We start from the raw sequence: 20,088 nt of genomic DNA on the forward strand, positions 1-20,088 counted from the left end.
TTTGATATAACGTCTGTGAACTATAGCCATTAATGACTTGGAGGGGCGGGGAGGAACACCTCTCTGTCCTTTTCCCACTCATTGCCAACTATTCTGAGCCAGTGTATTTCCTGCTAATCATACATATTTTATTTTCAACCCTACTAGGCACCTTAATTTAAGAAAGAAACCCACAGCAGCAGAGTGCTTAACTGCACACGATGAAAGTCTCCTAGCTTGAGTAGTTGCTGTTTCAGGACAGCATCCCCTCCACAGGGCTCTTGGCATCTCTTCCCTTTAAGGGCTTGTTTCAGGCTATAATTATTCTTGAGTCTCCCGGTTAACACTGCCATTAAATCTTGTATAGGTGGATGATAAATTGGAGGCTAACAAGTTGTACTGATTTTTTTTCTCGGAATTCTTCTTGTTTGAACTCAACCGCCATAAAGCAACATGAAGAAATATGTCCATTCCAGAGGTCTCCCACGGTCAGAAAGCGTACATACAATGCTGCCCAGTCATCCAGATATTATGAAAAATCATAGAGCCTGTCCAGAAAATAATTTCTGCTGCCCCCATGATGGCAGATGATAGGTTAAAAAAAAAAACCCTGCCGGGCGGTGGTGGTACACACCTTTAATCCCAGCACTCGGGAGGCAGAGGCAGGCAGATCTCTGTGAGTTTGAGACCAGCCTGGTCTATAAGAGCTAGTTCCAGGACAGGCTCCAAAACCACAGAGAAACCCTGTCTCGAAAAACAAAAAAACAAACAACAACAACAAAAAAAACCTTCTAAATTAGGTGTGTCATAGTTCACAATTTTTATGTTTGGTGGGCTTAACCATTGCAGAATGGTCTTAGTCCTCCTATTACCTCCTAATGGGAATTCACTGAGTCAGCGTTCTCTCAAAGAAAGAATAGAAAGTAGTTGTGCTCCAAAAAGTAAAACCACTTTTTAATGCAAAAAAAAAATGGTTATTGTATGAGGTGATATTTGTTGATTGTCTAGGCTTAACCAGCCTACAGTGTGTGTATTGATCAGGTACACCTGAACACGTTTTACATGATATCTCTCTGTGCTCTCTCTCTCTCTCGCTCTCTCTCTCTCTCTCTCTCTCTCACACACACACACACACACACACACGTGTGTGTGTTTGTTCTTTGATAACTTCATACATGTATTTAGTATGTTCCATTTACTCTCATCCCTCCACCTCCTCTGTCGCTTTGCCACCCCTCACATCCACCCCCACAGTTTCATTGACCACATTCTTGGTTTCTTTTTTTTATTTTGTTTTGAGACACACTAGTTATAACCGGGGCCCTCTGTGTGACCACAGGTTTGGAACCATCCATTAAAGAACTCACCCATGTGTTCACAGATGCAGGCAGCAGCTATCCCTGCTCTGGAATCAATCAGCTGGCAGTGGATTAGGGTTCCATGAGCCCCTCCTTGACCCATGATTGGCTACCGACATCTTACTCATGCTCTACAGCTGCTGAGATCATGTTTGCAATAGCTGCGTCGTGCCCTTATGATAGTATTTTGCAGCCTTTATTCCTATCTTTGATTTTTTGCATTATTTCCATCCTCTTGCACAGTGTTCCTTGACCCTCAGAAAGAGCAGTGCTGGGGATTGAACCCTGGCAGGTACAAAGCAGTCACCACTGAACTAACTCATAGCCCCAAATACAATTTTTTGAGCAATTTATGTGAGAAATTTTGCTAAAGGCCAGATGACCCTAACTATAGAAAACATGAAGAAAGATGCCCCATGTTCTGCCATTTTTTTTATCAGCTCACATAGACTTGTCACATTGTATACTTGCATTAGATTTCCACCCTCTGTTCAAGACCCGGTTCTATTGCTAACATCTGTGGTTTGACTGGTAGAACAATTTATCAACATATATTTTCATCTCATGTCATGCCACTGTCACGATTCAAGTGCTGATAAGACAGGAAGAGTTTCAGATGCTGATGATGGTGTGTGATGTGCATATGTAGGGAGAAACTCTACCTCTTCAATAATCTCTCTATGCTGAAGCCAATGAAGAAACAAAAGCCTATCGGCAGAGTTCTTTGTGTAGGACTGAGGCTGCGTGGTCTTTCCCCCCATCTGCTTTGCCATGTATATGGTTGTTGTCCTTGTTCATTTCCTGTTTATGCAGTCATGAGGGTGAGACTTTATGGGTAGCACAGCAAACATCCTCTTCCTCTGACTCTTATAGTCTTTCCACCCCTCCCCCCTTTTCTGCTCTGTTCCCTGAGCCTTAGGAGCTAGAGTTGTATTGCAATGGATGTATCCATTGTGACTGGGCTTACAACTCTGCATTTTGATTGGTTGTGATTTCCCGTAATGGCCTCCATCTGTTGCAAAGAGAAGTTTCCCAGATGAGGGGTGAGGACCATATGTCTGAGCTAAGAAGACTAGAAGCCAAGATGCATGTGGAGTCTTTTGAGAGTACCGAGTAACATCTGTACTTGGGCTTCACGATCACCTTCCTCTAGTTTCCTCTGACACCTCCAGGGTCTTAAATGATGAACAAAGGGATAAACTGGGAAGATAGAAAGACATGTGTGACCCTGCCAAGGCCTGAGGGTCCTGTGTTCCCAGTGCTGCTCACTTTGGTCAGCCGTCTCTGTGGAACCCAAGTGATATTCCTTCTCTGAATCTAAGAAGAAACCAGTGCCCCCCCAAAGAAATCCCAGTGAAGTAGCGCGATGTTGAATCCAAGCCTAAACAATGCCCCAGACAGAACCCCAGAGAATGACTGGCCATGGAAGTCAACAGTCCATGGTCTAGAATACAAATTTGATTACAAAATCAAAGAACACAGCACCTTAGACTTAGTGAGCTGCTATGCCTTAGAAGAACAGGAACACCAGTGACAGGAATTGCCTCAGCCTTGGACTCCATAACGATTACCCCAAAGGCAGGCAAAATTGGTGTTCGTCATTGGGTTAAATTCTGGTATCTTCATACAAACATTCAAGAAGAATGAGTTCCCTGGAATTCTACTAGGGAAGAATGTCTAAATAAACAGGCCATTCAGAATCCACATTTTGAGATGATTTTAAAAGCAGGGACCCTGACTTCACCAGAAGAGAGGTGAAGTGGTGAGTGACTGGACAAGAGGCCCAAGTTGAAGAAGCTTCCACGCTTTAACAACGAAAGCATAGCTTCTTCCCCTTTCTTTCATTTCTCTCCAGGTTTCTAGCAGCAACAACACTTAGCCCAGTTCTTCTTCCATTCTGCCCACCCCTTGCTTGCTGGGATCCCCATGATGGGTACGTGAACAAGGAACCATGGACAGGGACACTCCGTTCTACCCAGGCTATGTCAAAGGGAGCGATCCCCTACACCCCTCTGACGGTTGAGCTATGTGCCAACAGCATCAATCCTAGGAGTAGAACTGACGTACTCTGGCTCCTTTCTTGCCTTCAGTCCAAGATGTAGCCGGGACGATAAGAGCAATACACATGCTGACCTGGCAGTTCTGCCTTCAAAGGACTCTCTACTCAGCCTCAACCTGTCCATCCCACATAAAAGTTGCTGGCCCTGGACCAGCAGAACACAATCAACCTAATTAAATGATGAGCCAAGGAGCTCCAAGGTAGGACAGATGGTCCAATCCGTCACATCATAAACCACCAGCTTCAGAAGGAGTACAGCATCATCCTCATGACTTCATTCAGGTCTCCTTTCCTGGCGTGTAGGGTCAGTGTACAACACAGGTGATGGATGGACAGTGACAGAAACCAAGAGAAAAAAGCTACTGCTTGGAAACCCAAAGGGAATATTTTTGCCTGGTTTCCTAAGCAAAGCTGCGTTGTGTCCGGGTTCCAACCTGACCCAGGAAGCACCATCAGCACCAGACCAGGTGAATCATGAAGGACCAAAGCCTTTTCATGGCCAGCATCACCTCCTTCCTGAAACCATCACGTCCGGACCACACAGGAGCTGAGGTTAAGACAAGGCACTACAGTCATGTCTACAGGTAGCTCCCATGGGTTTCTATACCTTCTGACACGTTCCAAAGTTAAAGGTGGAGGCAAGTCGATAGGGAGGAGATAGGAGGTGCCATATGCCTGGTCCTGTGAGCTCTTATTGTGAATCACTCATAATGCTGAGATCCCTGCTTGTATGGTAGTCCCACTGAACGTGGAACAGAGAAAAATGACAGAGAAATTTAAATAGCAATTCCACAAAGTCACTGGGCAAATGTATGAGCCTGAGTCTCTCACAGTGGACTTGGCACACTGATGACACCAACACCAATAAATTGTCCCTACTCACTTATAAGGAAATTCTGTGCCAACTCTCTTTAAAATACAAGTAAAAATCCTGAAGTAATATTTTCATTTTTGAAAATGACACTTCAGAACTTTATCAAAAATTCCAAGTCAAGCAAAATAAGGATTGCAGCTAATTTTCTCAGTCTAAAATAGCTGAAGCTACATTTTCTAGATACTTTAGTCATATCCATCACACACACACCCAAAAATAATAATTCTGGGACAAAGCCTGCATTACAGGTCTTTACTGCTGATCCTCTGCATCTTAATGAATGGTTGCCCATGACCCGACGCACCAAGGACTGCACTCCTGGCATTATTTGTGGTTGGCTCTGATTCAATTAATTAGAATTTTTTGCTGTGGCTGAAGAAAATGTGAAATGGGAATTTATAACCATGAATACCTGATTTTTATTTACAGCCACCTAACAAAAAAAAAATCCGATATTAGTGACAGAGCTGTGGCATCTTTCATGCTTAGTGTGTCAGAAACACTTGACTCTCAAAGACACTTTTAAAGGTATCTACGAGGTGTGTGTGTGTGCGTCAGGAAAAAAAAAATGCTCACTTTACAAAAACTTTTTTTTTTTTTTTTGGTTTTTTTAGACAGGATTTCTCTGTAGCTTTGGTGCCCGTCCTGGAACTAACTCTTATAGACCAGGTTGGCCTCGAACTCCCAGAGATCCGCCTGCCTCTGCCTCCCGAGTGCTGGGATTAAAGGCGTGCGCCACCACCGCCTGGCCTACAAAAACTTTTTACTGTGTTGTGGGAAAAAAACTGAAAGCTTCCCTCAAGTCCATTAAACAATTACCAATCGAATAATAATACTGGATGCTCCAAAGCTGAGTTTGACAGCGGCTTACAGGGCTAAATTATATCTTGGCCGAGTTTTCATATTCAGGAAACTCATTTCATAATTGGTAGGTGTGCAAATGTGCCGGCGCTCAAGGATCTTATTTTATACCAAAAGAAAATGCATCCAGAAAGTCTGTTTTCCCTGCCAGCTGGAATTAAGAGCAAGTGAGCGCTGGTGGGCTTATGTCTTGAACCACGCTCTTTGTGCAGACATAGGGTTTGGTTTTTGTTGTCGTCGTCGTTGTTGTTTTTAAGAGAAACTAGTCCTCTAAGAGAGTGTTCTGCTTTGTTAAGTAGGCTATTTTCCATGAAACTGTGGCCTTTCGTTCTTTATGTCAAGTTCCAAGACAGTAGCCTGCCCCTATTTTCACACAGCTTTCGGTAGGCCTTGCAGTCCCGCGTAATGGCTCTTCCCTGGGTTTGTGGCCGTGTGCTGAGAGTTTGCATACTCTTTTACCCCAATTGCTGCTGCTGTCTTAACAATAATACTACAAACTCAGTGGCTTGTAAACAGCAGAAATCTCTATCTCAAGGGTCTGGAAGCGAGAAGTCCAAAAGGGAAGCCCAGCGGGATTGTCCACTAGTAAGGGCTGGCTTCCTGGTTTATTAGCTCTCTTTGCTTTCTCCTTACCCAACAGAGGCAGGTAAGGGAGCTGTCTGGGATTTCTTTTATCAGGCATTAACCTCATTCACAAGGGCTCTACCTGCATGACTTAACTACCTCTCGGACCCTCATGTCAAACACCATCACACTGGGGATGAAACAAATTTTGCAGGGTCATAGACTACAGCACTATTTTTATTTAATACAGGAGAGGCTGAGCAGAAACCACCTCTCCTATCTCAACTGGAACAGAATTTCAGGTCTGTGTCATTTTGTGAATCCACATGGGATCTGGCTAAACTGGTGGGTTGGTTCAACAACTCGTTTCAGTAACCTGAGAACAAATTTGAGCAAACCCATACAGAAGACCAGTTCAGAAATGCTTCTGGGCAAAACTGATGTGAGAACAGTTTGCCAGAAGGAACAGCCATGGCCTTGGGTGTTGACAAATGGCCTACTATTCAGAAACAGAAAGGCTGACAGAGTTTAGGTAAATCTTTCTAATAATGGCACAGAGAATTAATGAATTGTATACTGTCTCTGAAAGGGTTCAGTTAGTTTTAGGTACTTTTTCTTCTGACTTTCCATAAAGTTTCTAAGGTAAGGGCATCTCTCAGGAAGGCTGGCACCCCTTGGTGTTTTAATGGCCCCTCAGCTGCTTGCCAGTACTCATCTTTCTAATAAAAGCAGTCATGACTCACCATGGCTCACATTCACAAGCAGGGAAAGTAAGGGATCAGTAGAGAGCAAAAGACAGGCAATGAATTCAAACAGAACGGGGCTGGCAAGATGACTCAGCCAGGAAGGGTGCTGGCTGCCAAGCTTGAGGATCTTAATTCAGTCCCTGGAGTCCACGTGACAGAAGGAGAGGGCAACTCCCGAAAGTTGCCCTCTGACCTCTACCCACATATACCCACACTCCACACACCAATAAGTGTAAATTGAAATCTTTAAAAATAAAGTAATGAAATTAGAAGTAAAAACTGAGTACCACCCAAATCCTTCTCTCTCTCCACATATGGTCTTTTTTATCAAAAACTTTTTTTTTATAGTTTTAAATAATTTTTTTAAAAAGCCCTATTCCTGACCTATTTGAGGAAACAATAGCTGAGCATCCTGCTATGGTGCCACGGCACAAACGAAGATGAAGGGACTTGACAGGACAACTGTGGAGCAGACAGCAGACAGCAGCTTGGAACAAGGGCTTCCAGCGGGGGGCGCTCTCCCCCGGCCTGTGCTGGGTTCTGGCGCCCCATAGTTTGTAATTATACATGTGCGCCGTGACAGACAGTTGTTAAATTGGAAACGGAACTCCAGCGACAACTGAAGTAAACCTCGACAAAAGATAAATGTGATTCCCTCCTCTTCCTTTTTCTTCTTCCACATATTTAAGCATGTATTAATTAACTTGTTCTGGCAAGTGTTTAGTAAACATTGAACAGGGCATTTCTTTAGTGGTATAATTAAAATTCTCTTTTAAAATGTTTTTTTGTGTGTGATATTTTATGCACAATTTGACTCAAGTAAACAGGGGTTCTAATTAAACTTTCCAAAAGAAGGCAATCAAAGTGGATACAGCACCGGGTATTCTGTTCCTAGCATATTGTCTCACTGTCTAATGGAAATTTAATTTGATGGTCAGCTAACATCTCCAATTAGTTACGATGTCTTCACCTTCATAAGTCCCCTTCGTATTTTTTAATCTCAAAGAACTCTTTGAATGTGGTGATGCCCCTTTAAGTTGTCATACATTATTTATTAAAATACATCTCTTCTAAGTTATTACACCAAGATATTCTAAGAAGCATCTAATTTAGGGTATGAATCCTCTGCAAATAATGTTACATAAAACACGCTGAACAAACAAAGCTATCCAGACAGTAGTGGAGCTCTGCCTGTTTGCTCTCTACACCTCTAAAAATACTGTTTTCCTTTCGGGTGAGAAGAGCCGCGGTAGCTTTTCAGTGTTAACAGGCAGATGTCTGAAGCGCATAAAAATATCTAGATTTGGGGAGAGGGACAAAAACAGTCTAGATCATTATCCTTTCTGTGTGTGTGCATGCATACATGTGTTAATACGTGTGTGTGTGTGTGTGTGTGTGTGTGTGTGTGTGTGTGTTGGGAAAGGTGAGGCAGAAAGGGAAAGAATTTATTTTGTGTGTAATGCATTGATTGACCTGAAGCAAAAGATATTTTTAGGGAACCTTTAAGCTCTCTATCTCTAAATTATTCATATTTTTTTCCTTTTAGTGCTGTTGTGAACAACTTCAAGAGCCAAACCTGTAAATTCAAGAATTATCAATAAATAATAAGTGATGCACTGGCTCTTGGGAACACTCTGTTGCTAATGATGTTTTTAATTAGTTGGGGATTAAAATGGCATCTTCTCGTCACTTCCCTCTGCATCTGTCCCTTGAGCTGGCCAGGCACAGGAGAGGAAGCTCAGCCACTCAGGCTCTGAACTGTAGACTCAGGGCGTGCAACCCAGTGCTACCAAACATTTCTTCCTTCACTCTTTTAAAGGCAAAATAAAGGGTAACACAGGCTCCGTGGGAGCCTGCCTAATGCTAGAGTTTACTTAGAAATCCTACTTGACTTTTACACTAAGCCGCCTTTCCCACCTGGCTTTTTTTCTTTAAGTAATGAAGAATGTAACTTTTTTTTCTTTTTCTTTCTTTCTTTCTTTCTTTCTTTTTTTTTTTTTTTTTTTTTTTGTCTGTTTGTTTTGTTTTCAAGACAGGGCTTCTCTGTGTAGCTTTGGAACCTGTCCTAAAACTCCCTCTGTAGATCAGGCTGGCCTCAAACTCAAGGAGATCCACCTGCCTCTGCCTCCCAAGGGCTGGGATTAAAGGTGTGCATCACCACCCCTGGCGAAGAAAGTAACTATTATTTCATCTACCATGTTTCTATTTCCTCATTTCTTTGTAATTTGCAAGAGAACAAGGGATGTTTTATTCACCACCTCCACTGAAACCCCCAACTCTACTATTCTCGAGTGAAAAGTGAAAAGAAACAGAAGCTCAGTGTGTCAAGCCTCTTGGTAATGTTTCATGCCTTGTAAATACTAGTGAAGAGATGTACACGGGTAAGCTAGACCTGGTGTGCTTCTCTCGCGGTGCTAATCTGGCCCTCTAATTTCATGCTTGAGAAACAAAAACCTAGAGATATATAAAAGCTTGCACAAGGTGAGAGAGATCCTGTAAACACTAGTGACTTTTTACAGTCATTCTTAAATTTATTCTATATATCTATGCCTTCTCGTGTCAAACATTCAGGAGAATTTGAATCTTCCTGTAACTGTTTGAGGTCATTGTGTTTCTCAACCACACAGCTGGTTTAGAGGGTGGCCCCATCTCGGCAGATTGCTACGGCACTTACATCTTTGTAAAGCATTTTTCCTGTTACCTGGCACAGTGCAAATGTTTGTTTGCTGTGCTCATTTAGCCCATATGCTTTGTGATGACTGTTTTTACCCCTCAGAGACCTGTGCTGGTGCTAATTTTGAGGAAAAGTCATGAAGAATCAATTCTAAGGTCATAGCTATATTGAGCCTGACCTGTGACTTCCTTATGGGGGTTCAGGGTAAGGCTACCTTCTGATGGCTCTGGTAGGGTTTCACTTTGTCATAATGCTCACTGAAGGATCTTGAACAAGTTTCTCTACCTCTCTGAGCTTCAGTTTCTATTATCCACTCACATGATCATCATGGGGTACTTAGTGTGACTCTGGCACACAATGGGTCCAGAAACAGGATATATTAAATGTTAACCAGAATAGTACGAATGAGCCGTATGTCTCTGATAACTTTAAAACATTTCTTGAAAGAGTTGATATAAGAGCTGATAAATTACGTCAGCAAAAGTAACAGTAACTCCACTCCTCGCTATGCTTTATATAAGTACAAGCCTTGAATGCATACACATATGATGTACCAAGTTCACAGCTACCCAGTGATATACCCAATCAAGTGACTCCTTTTGTGACTTAATAAGGTTGGACATATTGAACTTCTCATACCAACGAAAACACCCGGTCTCCTGCTCGCCCACAGCTACCAGCAAATCCTCCCGGGCTGCCTTTTCTTTAAGGACCGAAGGAAGAGCAAACTCACTGAAATCTGGAAGCCGTTTATGCTCATTGATTAGTGAGTTTTGACATCTCCCAGTCTCATTTAAGTTGTATTACCTTAAGTGGCTACGTGTCAAAAAAAAAAAGAAAAGAAAGAAAAATTAATGTCACCATCTGAGAAACCTAACATATAAACAGAGGCTAATATGAAGCCTTTGATACATTTCTGTAGCCTGAACATCTGGTCTGCTATAGAAATTTTTAAAATTTAGACCATGAACAGCTAATTAAAAGTATAAAATACTTTCTCTTTCCCTTTCTTTGCATCAGTAAATCTTTTAGAGCAAGACAGGGCACACATGCACCCAGGCCCCCAGGAGCCAGGCAAGACACATAAGGGAATGTTGCAAGTGAACATGGAAACAAGGTGACAAATGGCAGTGGAACATCAGCCCTCATCAGGGGATATGATAAGGAGCAGCATGGACTGGGGCAAGCTGGGAAGGCTGCTGTGGAGGGCAGATCACACTCCACAGAAAAGAAAGTGCCATTGAGATTCAGGTTTAGTTCATTTTGAAGATTAACATAATGCAAAATCTTTATTTACTTTTTAAATTGATTAGATCTATCCTTTGATCATTCCATATGCATATGTAGTGCGTTCTGCTTACTCTCATCCTCCATGCACTTCACCCTATCATTCCCCACCTCTCTACAGGTCCCCTTCTCATGCCTTTTGGTTTGTTTCATGCCCCCACTGGTTTTAACAAGGACCATCCATGTGGCCACAAGTTTGGAGCCATCCACTGGAGTCTGGTAGGCTCACCTTTAAGCCTACAAGTGAAGGCATTGACTATCCCGGAATCCATCACTTGCCAATAGTCCATGAGGGCCTCGTGAGCCCCACCCCATCCATGATTAGTTGTTGACAGCCCAATCTGTGCAGGCCCAGAGCAAGCAACTTCAGCTGATGTGAGATCCCTTTGTACAAGAGCTTTGTAATGCCCTGAAGAAAGTGTTTCTCAGTCCTGCTGCTTTCAGGCACATCCATATGCTCTGCACCCTCTTCCACGGAGTCACCTGACCAATAGGAGGGGTGAGATAAGTGTCCTGTTAGGGATGAGCCCTTGTCTGTCGTTTATTCTAAGCATCTTGAACAGCTATGAGCATCTATAGTCGCCACCACTCCCTGCAAAGAGGAGCTTCTCTGATCAAGGATGAGAGCTGCATTTGCCTATGGGTATAAGTAATATTTTGATTGCAACTTGGTACTATGTCAATGTTGCTAAACAACAGTGATGAGTTCTCCCCAAGGGCCTATGGCCTCTCTAACCATGGGTTTTTAACTGGATTTACAATACCAGGTACGTATTCTCTCCTATTGAGCAGACCTCAAATCCAATCTGAGAGCAGTTCGTGATGCCCATAATAGTCATTCCCTATTGCATCAGGGGGCATATCTCGTCCTGTGGGTTGACCTTATAGACTGTGTTTGTAATTAGCTAATAACATTGATGCCTGATTTTAGGAAGACAAATTAAAAATACGTGAGAGGCAATATATGGTCCAAGGGTGGCCTCCACGTAGCCTTTGCTAAGCCATTCCCTGACTCTGAAGTCTAGGTGTAACGGCCTATTGAGTGTAACAGCCAAACCACACACATTGAGGAGTTTACTTCATCTTCACAGGCATCTGAGGTAGCTACTATAAATAAAGAAAAATTAGGTCCTCTATTCGTCCAGCTATTATTGGGCAGAACTGAGACTTTTCACCCAGATCTATGGCATGCAGAGTCTAGTCTTAGCCACATGGCGACCATTTCTCTGACAATGGCATAATTAAGCGTTTTTCTACACGTAGAGAAGGAAGTGCTCTTTTGTTCACATGTATTCGCTTTGCCCTACATTTCAAACCAAATACTCCTTGAGGCCCCAACTGCATATAAAACCCTGTTTTATGTACTGTACTGCATTTGATTTTATCTTCATTAATCTAATGTGTGGAATATGATTTTAGAATGGGAGTAATACTGTTGAAATGGCTTCATCTGGAAATGCATTCGTTTGCAAACAGCTTGGCATGTTATTCACAAATATAAACATTTACAAAAAAAACCCAGCCATCGTTTGATGGCTGCTGCCATGATGATTCATTGGCACAAGAGAAGTGCTACATGGTGAGAGATGCCAGGGCGGCTTGACACATTTCAGTGGAGTTCATTACACACATGAAACGGAACCAATTTTACTCCACAGTGACTTTGACATTTACAGAGAAATGAAACGGGGGTTTGGGAATGAAGACTTCAAGTGAAATCCCTACCAGATCGTTTGCGATGGTGCTGTCCTCGTGTCCCCGCTTCTAGGAGATCCTTCATGCCCAGTCCACACATTTTCAGTCATAGCAGATGGCAACCTATTCGACCAAGTTTGTCAAGTGATTAAAAAAAATAATCTAAAACAAACCGAATTGGCTATTAAGCTTTTTTTTCAATGTGTCTGTTTAGCAACACAGTTTATTTCATCCTGGTGTATGTTCTATGTCTTTAACTAGCTAGATTTCAATGTGCTAAACCATATCCTGGCCCCAGTGCACCAAAGCGGAAAGAGGGATCACCTTCAGAGGGAGCAGAAGGAATGTAAGAGCTAGCATATGAGGAGGTGCACAGCAAAATGACATCATCCAGATGTGACACAGCAGCTGTGCTCATGCACTCACTGCAGCTGTGCTTATCTGTGCAGGGCCTGTGCAAGCCTGGGCCTATCTCCACTTCATGATGGACAGAAAAGGGCCCATGAGGTCACTCCCCTCCTCGCTCCATTTCATAAAGGGCTATTGACAGTTGGGGTACCATAACAGTGATACAGTGGTAGGGCCACCAATAGTTGCCCTGGCTCCAGTAAATAACCATCTATTCACACTCAGGCAAGAAACTCTTGACTCAGCTTAGTGGATCACACAGAAAGAAGGCATTAAAGTGGGAGAGAGATAGATGTTGGGAGAAGATGGGTTTTTAACAGGAGAGGCAATGGGATGAACGGGGAAATGAGGAGGGAAAGCAACTAAAATTTGTTATATTAACATACGAAGCTGTCCAATGATATTTTTTAAAAGGAATGTCATACTCTTAGTTGGAGTGCAGTGGGGTCAGGAATAAAGCTAAGTAGTTATAAACAACCAGCTGTTTTCTACTTCATTAATTATAAAGTGGAAAAGGAAAGGTACTAAAAATTAATAAGGGGCCGATGGTACAGAGGCTAAAAAGCTATGCTTATGACTTAGATGGCTTAGTGAAGATGATTTTTATAGCAATGCTTCATGTGGGTAGCCTCAAGCAAAATATTAGGCTATTATACAGATACATATATTCAACATCATTTATCTGACAAAATAATTTCATAATCAATTTTTTGAAAATTCCTTTACTGTGGTCAGGGGCTGAAGTGGGCCTACAACATTTCTTTCCAAAATGCTTGCTGTGCTTTCGGTACCAAACTGAAGACCCAAACAATGGATGTGTTTGCGTGCATTTATAAACTAACTAGAATGTAGAAACATTGTCCTGATTAGCATTAATCAAGAACACTAGGGCAAATAAATGTACGCCAAGTCTGAGCTTTAAAGCATTAGTGTAATTATATCGCTTTCAACATATCTAATATTATTTGTCTGTAAATAGTGTAGTGGAATAAGCATCAAACCCAGATAATACTGTCAAGTCGTTCAAACTGTTAGCAAACAGAAGTCACCAGAGAAGCAATTCAATCAATGGAGACATTTTATAATTAGCATATTAATGATTTGTGAATGAAAGGTGATTCCAAAGTGCCCTAGGGAACTTGAAGACCTTGGAATTCTCCTTCTCACTCTACACATACCCAGTGAAACATTTTTATAGTATTAAAGTCTGAAATCTTTGCTAATTGATGGAGAACATCAACTCAGCTTCTGGGATAACCATTACATATCAGAAACTGGTAGAACCTGAATTAATGAATCCAGCTTTCTAAATGGCATACCTGGGCTTGACTAAGTATTCTTTTTCTTAATGATTTATTTATTTTTATTTTGTCTTTATCGGTGTTTTGCCTGCATGTATGTCTGTGTGAGAATGTCAGATCTCCTGGAACTGGAGCTACAGACAGTTATGAGCTGCCGTGTGGGTGGTAGGAATTGAACCTGGGTCCTCTGGAAGAGCAACCAGTGCTCTTAACCACTGAGCCATCTCTTCAGCCACCTTAACTAAGTATTCTTATGACAACTGAAGTTCATATTGTCTTCTGGGCAAATACAGTCTCCATGTATGCAATTACTAACGTTACGGGGGGGGGCGGGGGGGTCTCGCCCTACTATACATAAACATCGTAATTACCTTCTGCATGTCACTATAATAAAGCTTTTAGGAGATTCAAACGTTTCTCTGGATTTACACACATTTACAAAGCAATGTTCAGAAATTACAATAATCACCTGTAAGAAAAAGCAAGTTTGCTCCCAAAAGAAAATCCAAAGTAGAGTCAGGGTCTTCGTAAGCTACCATTCAACTGTAGTTAGACAGTTCAATTTGAGATTTTATGGCATTGTTTATGCGCCTAGCTCATTCGCTCTTGGTGCCAGCAGGCACAAAAGGAAGAACAAGGGTGTTACACTGGCCCAGCCTCTGCTTTGTTGTGCCGGCCCCTCCCACCATCTATCTTCTGGCTCTTTCCTGATTGAACACCATGCCTGCAATCTTAAAATCCAGTCTGAGTGCATGCCCTCAGTCCTTTGTCCTTCTGGCTGACTTCGGTAGACTACAGAGTGGGCCTCGCATCCATAAGTGTGGGCCGCATGCTTTTCTCCTATCTCCACTGCTCAGGAATGCCCAGCCTCCCACGTGCCTCAAAGTTCTAATGATTCTCAGCACTTCTGTGTCTGAATCCCTGACCTTCATCACCTTGAACCCTGGGGAGGTAGTTGTTGTTGTTATTGCTGTTGTACGTTAAAGACATGGGATTGGAGTGCGTGCAATCTTTTCCCCCCGCTTCATAATTTTGGATTTAGACAAAATCTAAAATGTAAATAGCATTCATTCTCATTATATCAAATTCTTATCTAACACTACATGAGAATCGTGTCAGCATGCTGATTACCAGAACCGTTTGTACAGAGCCAAAACCAAGTTGAAGGTGGCTCTGGTATTTGTTATACCTGAATAAAGTAAAGATTCCTTTTTAATCTTAAATTGTAAGATGGACAGGAAGAAACACCACATGGTCTATGAATGTGTGGCTCCCCTAGTGCACTCTGCTTGTCCAAGTTTCCTTCCTTTGCATGAGCAGTGGCCATCCGGATAGGGTACATCTGCTTTCTCTTTAAGTACCATAACTGTCAGAGCTGACTTGAACGCCACCCAAAGGTGAACAAGTAACAAATGGGTCTAACCCGAGTCTCAATTTTGAAAGAATTCTGGACAATGGAAAAACATTTAGCCGGGCGATGGTGGCGCACGCCTTTAATCCCAGCACTTGGGAGGCAGAGGCAGGTGGATCTCTGTGAGTTCGAGACCAGCCTGGTCTACAGAGCTAGTTCCAGGACAGGCTCCAAAGCCACAGAGAAACCCTGTCTCGAAAAACCAAAAAAAAAAAAAAAAAAAAAAAAAATTTAGTCCTAAGAAGAACCTGACCACCTTCAAACTCTTCCAGTGTGGATATATTTGGATCTGTGGTTGCAATGCAAATGGCATTAACAAAAATAACAGTAGTATTTAGCAACACACTTTTAAGTGTCAGGCACCATTTCAGGTTCTCTGCACACAATGACCCGTTTGCTCCTCAAACTGCCCCTCTGTGGAGCAGATACTAAAATAACCCCAAGAACAAAAGAAAAAACGGGGGTCAAATGGAATTACGCCTAACTTTTCCAAATTCATAGAGATTAATTTACATGGAAATATACGCTTCTAAAACACTGACACCAAGTAGGAGCAGATCGTTGTCATTCTGCTTTGCATAGTGAATTCTTCATTAGGTCTCCGCCTGTCAGATGGATCCAGGAACTGGATTAAAGTGATACCAACATTACAGCGAACACGGAAACTGCTTAAATTTGCATCACTTTAAAAGCTCGTTCCTAACTAAGGGGAAAAAAATGAAATACTTGACATTTTGGTATCTGTGGTATTAAAAAAGAACTAATATTTAATATTCAAGTGGCAACAGCTTGTAGAGTTTGCATACAACGCCCACAGGGATCGATTTTTCTTTAAAATGGCCTTTAGGAGCCGGCTTTTCGGGAGCTGACACCTCCTTTCTCTGCAGCCCCCTCCCCTGCCAGTGCCACGGGGCACACGCCGAGCAGAGCAACAGACATGTGATTCCTCACTGCAGGAATCATCTCTGCAAAGAATGGCGAACGTGGGAAATTAAGAAAAATGTAATTTTCACTGAATCAACCTTAGTATAATCTCTCTTTCTAAAAATGAAGAAATGTCTCTGGGGAGCTTTTCTCCACATGCTCTCCGGGTCCCTTCCCTACTCCCACCAACAAGGGAAGGAGGAGTCATCTCCACCGAACAGTGCGCGCCGGTCACCCTGCACCTGTGCCCAGGCTGAGGCCCAGCGAGCGTATACTGAGGCCTGGCATTTCTCCAGCTTGACTAATAGTCACAGCGCAAACTCTGTCACCTGTGGATCTTTCAACTTCCCCAGCCTGCTGTCAGGAAGATGCATAATAATCGAATAAAATTTTGAAAGTGCTGAAGATGATGGAATATTTCACCTCCCTCCCAATAGAGCACTTTCAGGACCATGGCAAATGTCTATAATTACTCATGGCTGGGAGGAAAAGCAACACCACAAAGCTAAAAATCCTTGTCAGCTATATTCATCCCTGTGATAGGATGCTAGGGATCGAGTGGAAACAAAATACTGGACCAATTACCTGTTTGGTTTATCTGTGTGGTTCAAAGACGATGCTCTCACCCATTGACCGTTGTGATGGTCTTGTAGCTATTGGTACATTATTCAAGAAAATGTCCAAGTAGTATGATAAGTGTGTCATCTGTTGGATTCTTTGGATTCTTTTTTTTTTTTCAGGGAAAGTAGGCCAGACATGGCAGGGCAGGACTGTAATGCCAGCACCCTTTGGAGGTCGAGACAGGAGGAGAGTGTGGGAAGGAGACGTGGCATGTATGACTTCAAAAACATAAGCCATTGACTCAAACTGGACAGCTTTGCCAAGAGTCTGGCTCCAGGATTTTTTAAATAATAGGTTGTGTCCCTGAAAATTAATATTTGCCATGGAAAATAATTACCCACATTGTTTAATAGCTGACTTTTCCAAAAATCTCGCAGTCAGTGGTCCTTGCTGTGATATGCTTAGTGTGTTTGGGATAATCAAAAACTATTTGAGGAATTTGATTGCTGATAACACAAGTGAAATTTAGAGACACAATTCAAGGATTTCCTAAGGGAATTGGAATATTACTTCCTTATCTCTTACGAGTTTATTCTGTGTGATCTGGAAGATGATCTACCATATCCATCCTTTTGGTTACACAGGAGTGAGTTCACTAAGCAGATCACAAACAGAAGTAAAATAATAAACAGCAAGTAGAAACAGCAGATAGTGTCAAAGTGTCATCAAATCAGGAAATCGCAGCATCCAACAGAGAGGACTACAGTAGCCTGACAGAAAGAGCAAATGCAAAACCATCAAATCAGGGTTTATAACATCCAGCAAAAATTGACTGGAGACGTTGAAGCAGCCGGCTGGAGTTCCCAATTGAGCTTTCTCCTCATGGATGAACTTCTCACAGCTCAACATCCAACTTCCGCTTTCCACTGTTGGCGATTTCCAGACATGGAGCAGACGATAATCACCTCGGGTGGAAATGGCTCACCTAGTAGCTGTTCTCTGAGACACAATGCTTTCTACTCTTGGGCTGTTTTTCTGGTCTCTTTCCTCCCTGTTACAGAGTTAAGGGGGCAGCCTATCCCCAGACAAGGCATCTTCAGTGACAGTCTGAGACGACTAAATTTCTAAACTAAGTTTCTCAATGAGCTCAAACAATACATGATAATATGCCAACATAAAGTACATTTCAGGGTTCTTAAATATAAATTTTATATATTTTTTCATAGAGTAAATAGGTGTCATAGTTTGGGGGTGGGGTCAAGTTTGCAAAGTTTTTGGATTAAATATAAGCTTGTTAACACCGATGTAATATATATATATATATATATATATATATATATATATATCACTTTGGAAACTTCCCTCTGCAAATCTGCATTTTTGAAGAGAAGGCGTATGGTGTTTTCCAGCCTTATTTGACCCGACTGATCCATCTCCGCAGCCAAGTGTCTGCAGAGTACATTCTGCCTCGCCTCCTGCCTGGCACATTGCAGGTGCTCGGTGCACTCCAGGAAGAATTCCAAATGATCCACCTTCAATTGAATTTAAATCGTCTATGGTATGGTATTCTTTGCCTTGGACTTGCTCGTGGAGATAAATATGCAAATAGAATCAGAAACCCAAGCGCGTTGCTTCTAACGAGATCTCGGCCCACATATCCCAAAGCAAACGAGTAGTGAAATGATCCATCGTGGTGTGTTGAACTCTAGCGAAGCTATTACTTAAAGTCGGATCCGTAAGAGATATAAAAGGAAAAGCAGAAAGAGCATTTCCTGCTGGGCTTGTGCCTCCCTTTCTGCATATCCCATTCTGTGTGCCCAAAAAGACTGCTTTCCTTCTTTCAAAATTGATAGCTAACTTTTTTTATTGTTATTTTGCTATTCAAATTCCTGTGCTCTTTTTTTCCTGCCTATTTGCTCTAACACTGAATTTTAAGCATCTCTAAAACTGCTTGATATGTTATTATTCTTTCCAGATACTTTCTGTGCGCCAAGCAAAGAACATTAAGGAAGAGGGGAGGAATGAGCCTGGATCCAGTGCAGTGAAAAGAGACGCATTAAGGAAAGGGGAACTCCCTACCCAAAGTCTCGCGTGCCTGCCTTGCCACCGATCAGCATGAGAACTTATCCCTACTTCTTGCTGCTCTTTTGGGTCGGCCAGCCCTATCCAACTTTCTCAAGCCCCTTATCCAAAAGGACTAGTGGCTTCCCAGCAAAAAGGAGGGCCCTGGAGCTCTCTGCGAACAGCAGGAATGAGCTGAGCCGTTCGAAAAGGAGCTGGATGTGGAATCAGTTCTTCCTCCTGGAGGAATACACAGGATCCGATTATCAGTACGTGGGCAAGGTAGGATTCCTTTGGGTGCTTTGACAGTCTAAGCTTAAAAGTCCAAAGAAGTTACTGCTAAGAAACAGACAGGAAGGTGTAAACTATTCCCCAATACAGTATGAATTGTTGCTTATCTGGTAAGACTGTTTTTTTTTTTCTCCTCGCTTGAGTAGTTGCGGGATGAAAGTGTAGCAAGAAGCTGAGAAATATTAGCAGTGCAACAGAAAGAGAATGCTCAGGTGGAAAACGAACCGCCCACAACCATCCATGGAGGATTATCATAAACCCTTTAATTTTTTACTTGAGCTGGAAAAATGGGGTCCAGCTAGTCTGTAAAGTAGGGTCTATTAAAAATAGAAAGAGAGCGATTTGCTGTAAGGAGAGCAAGTCCTTTTTCTCAATTTGAAAGCAAGCATTCTGAGTCTGAGTCCCCTTTAACTACTTCTTAACTCTCTTTCTCCCAGCACCCTTTGCTCTCTGAACAAAAGTCACCTTTTCTTGGCCAAACTCAGCCCCAGAGGTTAGTTGTAGAAGTTACTGTTGGTACAAGTGGAACTGGTTAAGCTTATCCCAGATAATTGGCCAGAACCGGGTGTCTTAAATTCTTAGGATTTAACTGTAGCAAGACTGATGAAAGATTCATGATACACAAAGGTGTTATTTCTAGGTAACGAGGTCTGGCCATTGTATTGATTAGGAAGCAGAGTGGGGAGCGAAGTCCTGGAGCTCACACGGAGAGGCAGCATCCTTCAGCTGTCACGATACGTGTCAGCCACCACTCTTGTCACCAGCTTTCTTGCTGAAGAAAATTTGACCTGGGCAAAGAAGTAAAAGACAAGCCAGGGTAGCCAGTACCTAGCCTGTAGATTCTGCATTTCATGAGCTGGAAGGAGAAGAAAGTAATTGTCACACATCTCTTAAACTGAGAATGAACATAAAAAAATATAGATGCTAAAATGCCCTTGCCTATGATTGATTTGAAAACACCTTCATCAGGATATCAGGCAAATAGCATAAATTGTGCAGGTTCCCAAGGCTGCATGTTCACATTTTAATCCGTG

General features: G+C 42.4%; 1 protein-coding gene across 3 annotated transcripts in view; it reads left to right on the plus strand.

The window, feature by feature from the left end:
* Window positions 1–20,088, plus strand: part of Cdh6 (cadherin 6) — a 137,272-nt gene that overhangs the window by 55,923 nt on the left and 61,261 nt on the right. For all 3 annotated transcript variants that reach the window (XM_057789587.1, XM_057789589.1, XM_057789588.1), the window contains exon 2: window positions 18,678–19,045. In XM_057789587.1, coding sequence (XP_057645570.1) covers window positions 18,818–19,045 — 228 coding nt within the window. In that variant the 5' untranslated portion in view covers window positions 18,678–18,817. The remainder of the gene's footprint in view (window positions 1–18,677; window positions 19,046–20,088) is intronic.

This window comes from Chionomys nivalis, chromosome 15 (genome assembly GCF_950005125.1).
Source record: "Chionomys nivalis chromosome 15, mChiNiv1.1, whole genome shotgun sequence".
Classification (NCBI taxonomy): Eukaryota; Metazoa; Chordata; class Mammalia; order Rodentia; family Cricetidae; genus Chionomys; species Chionomys nivalis.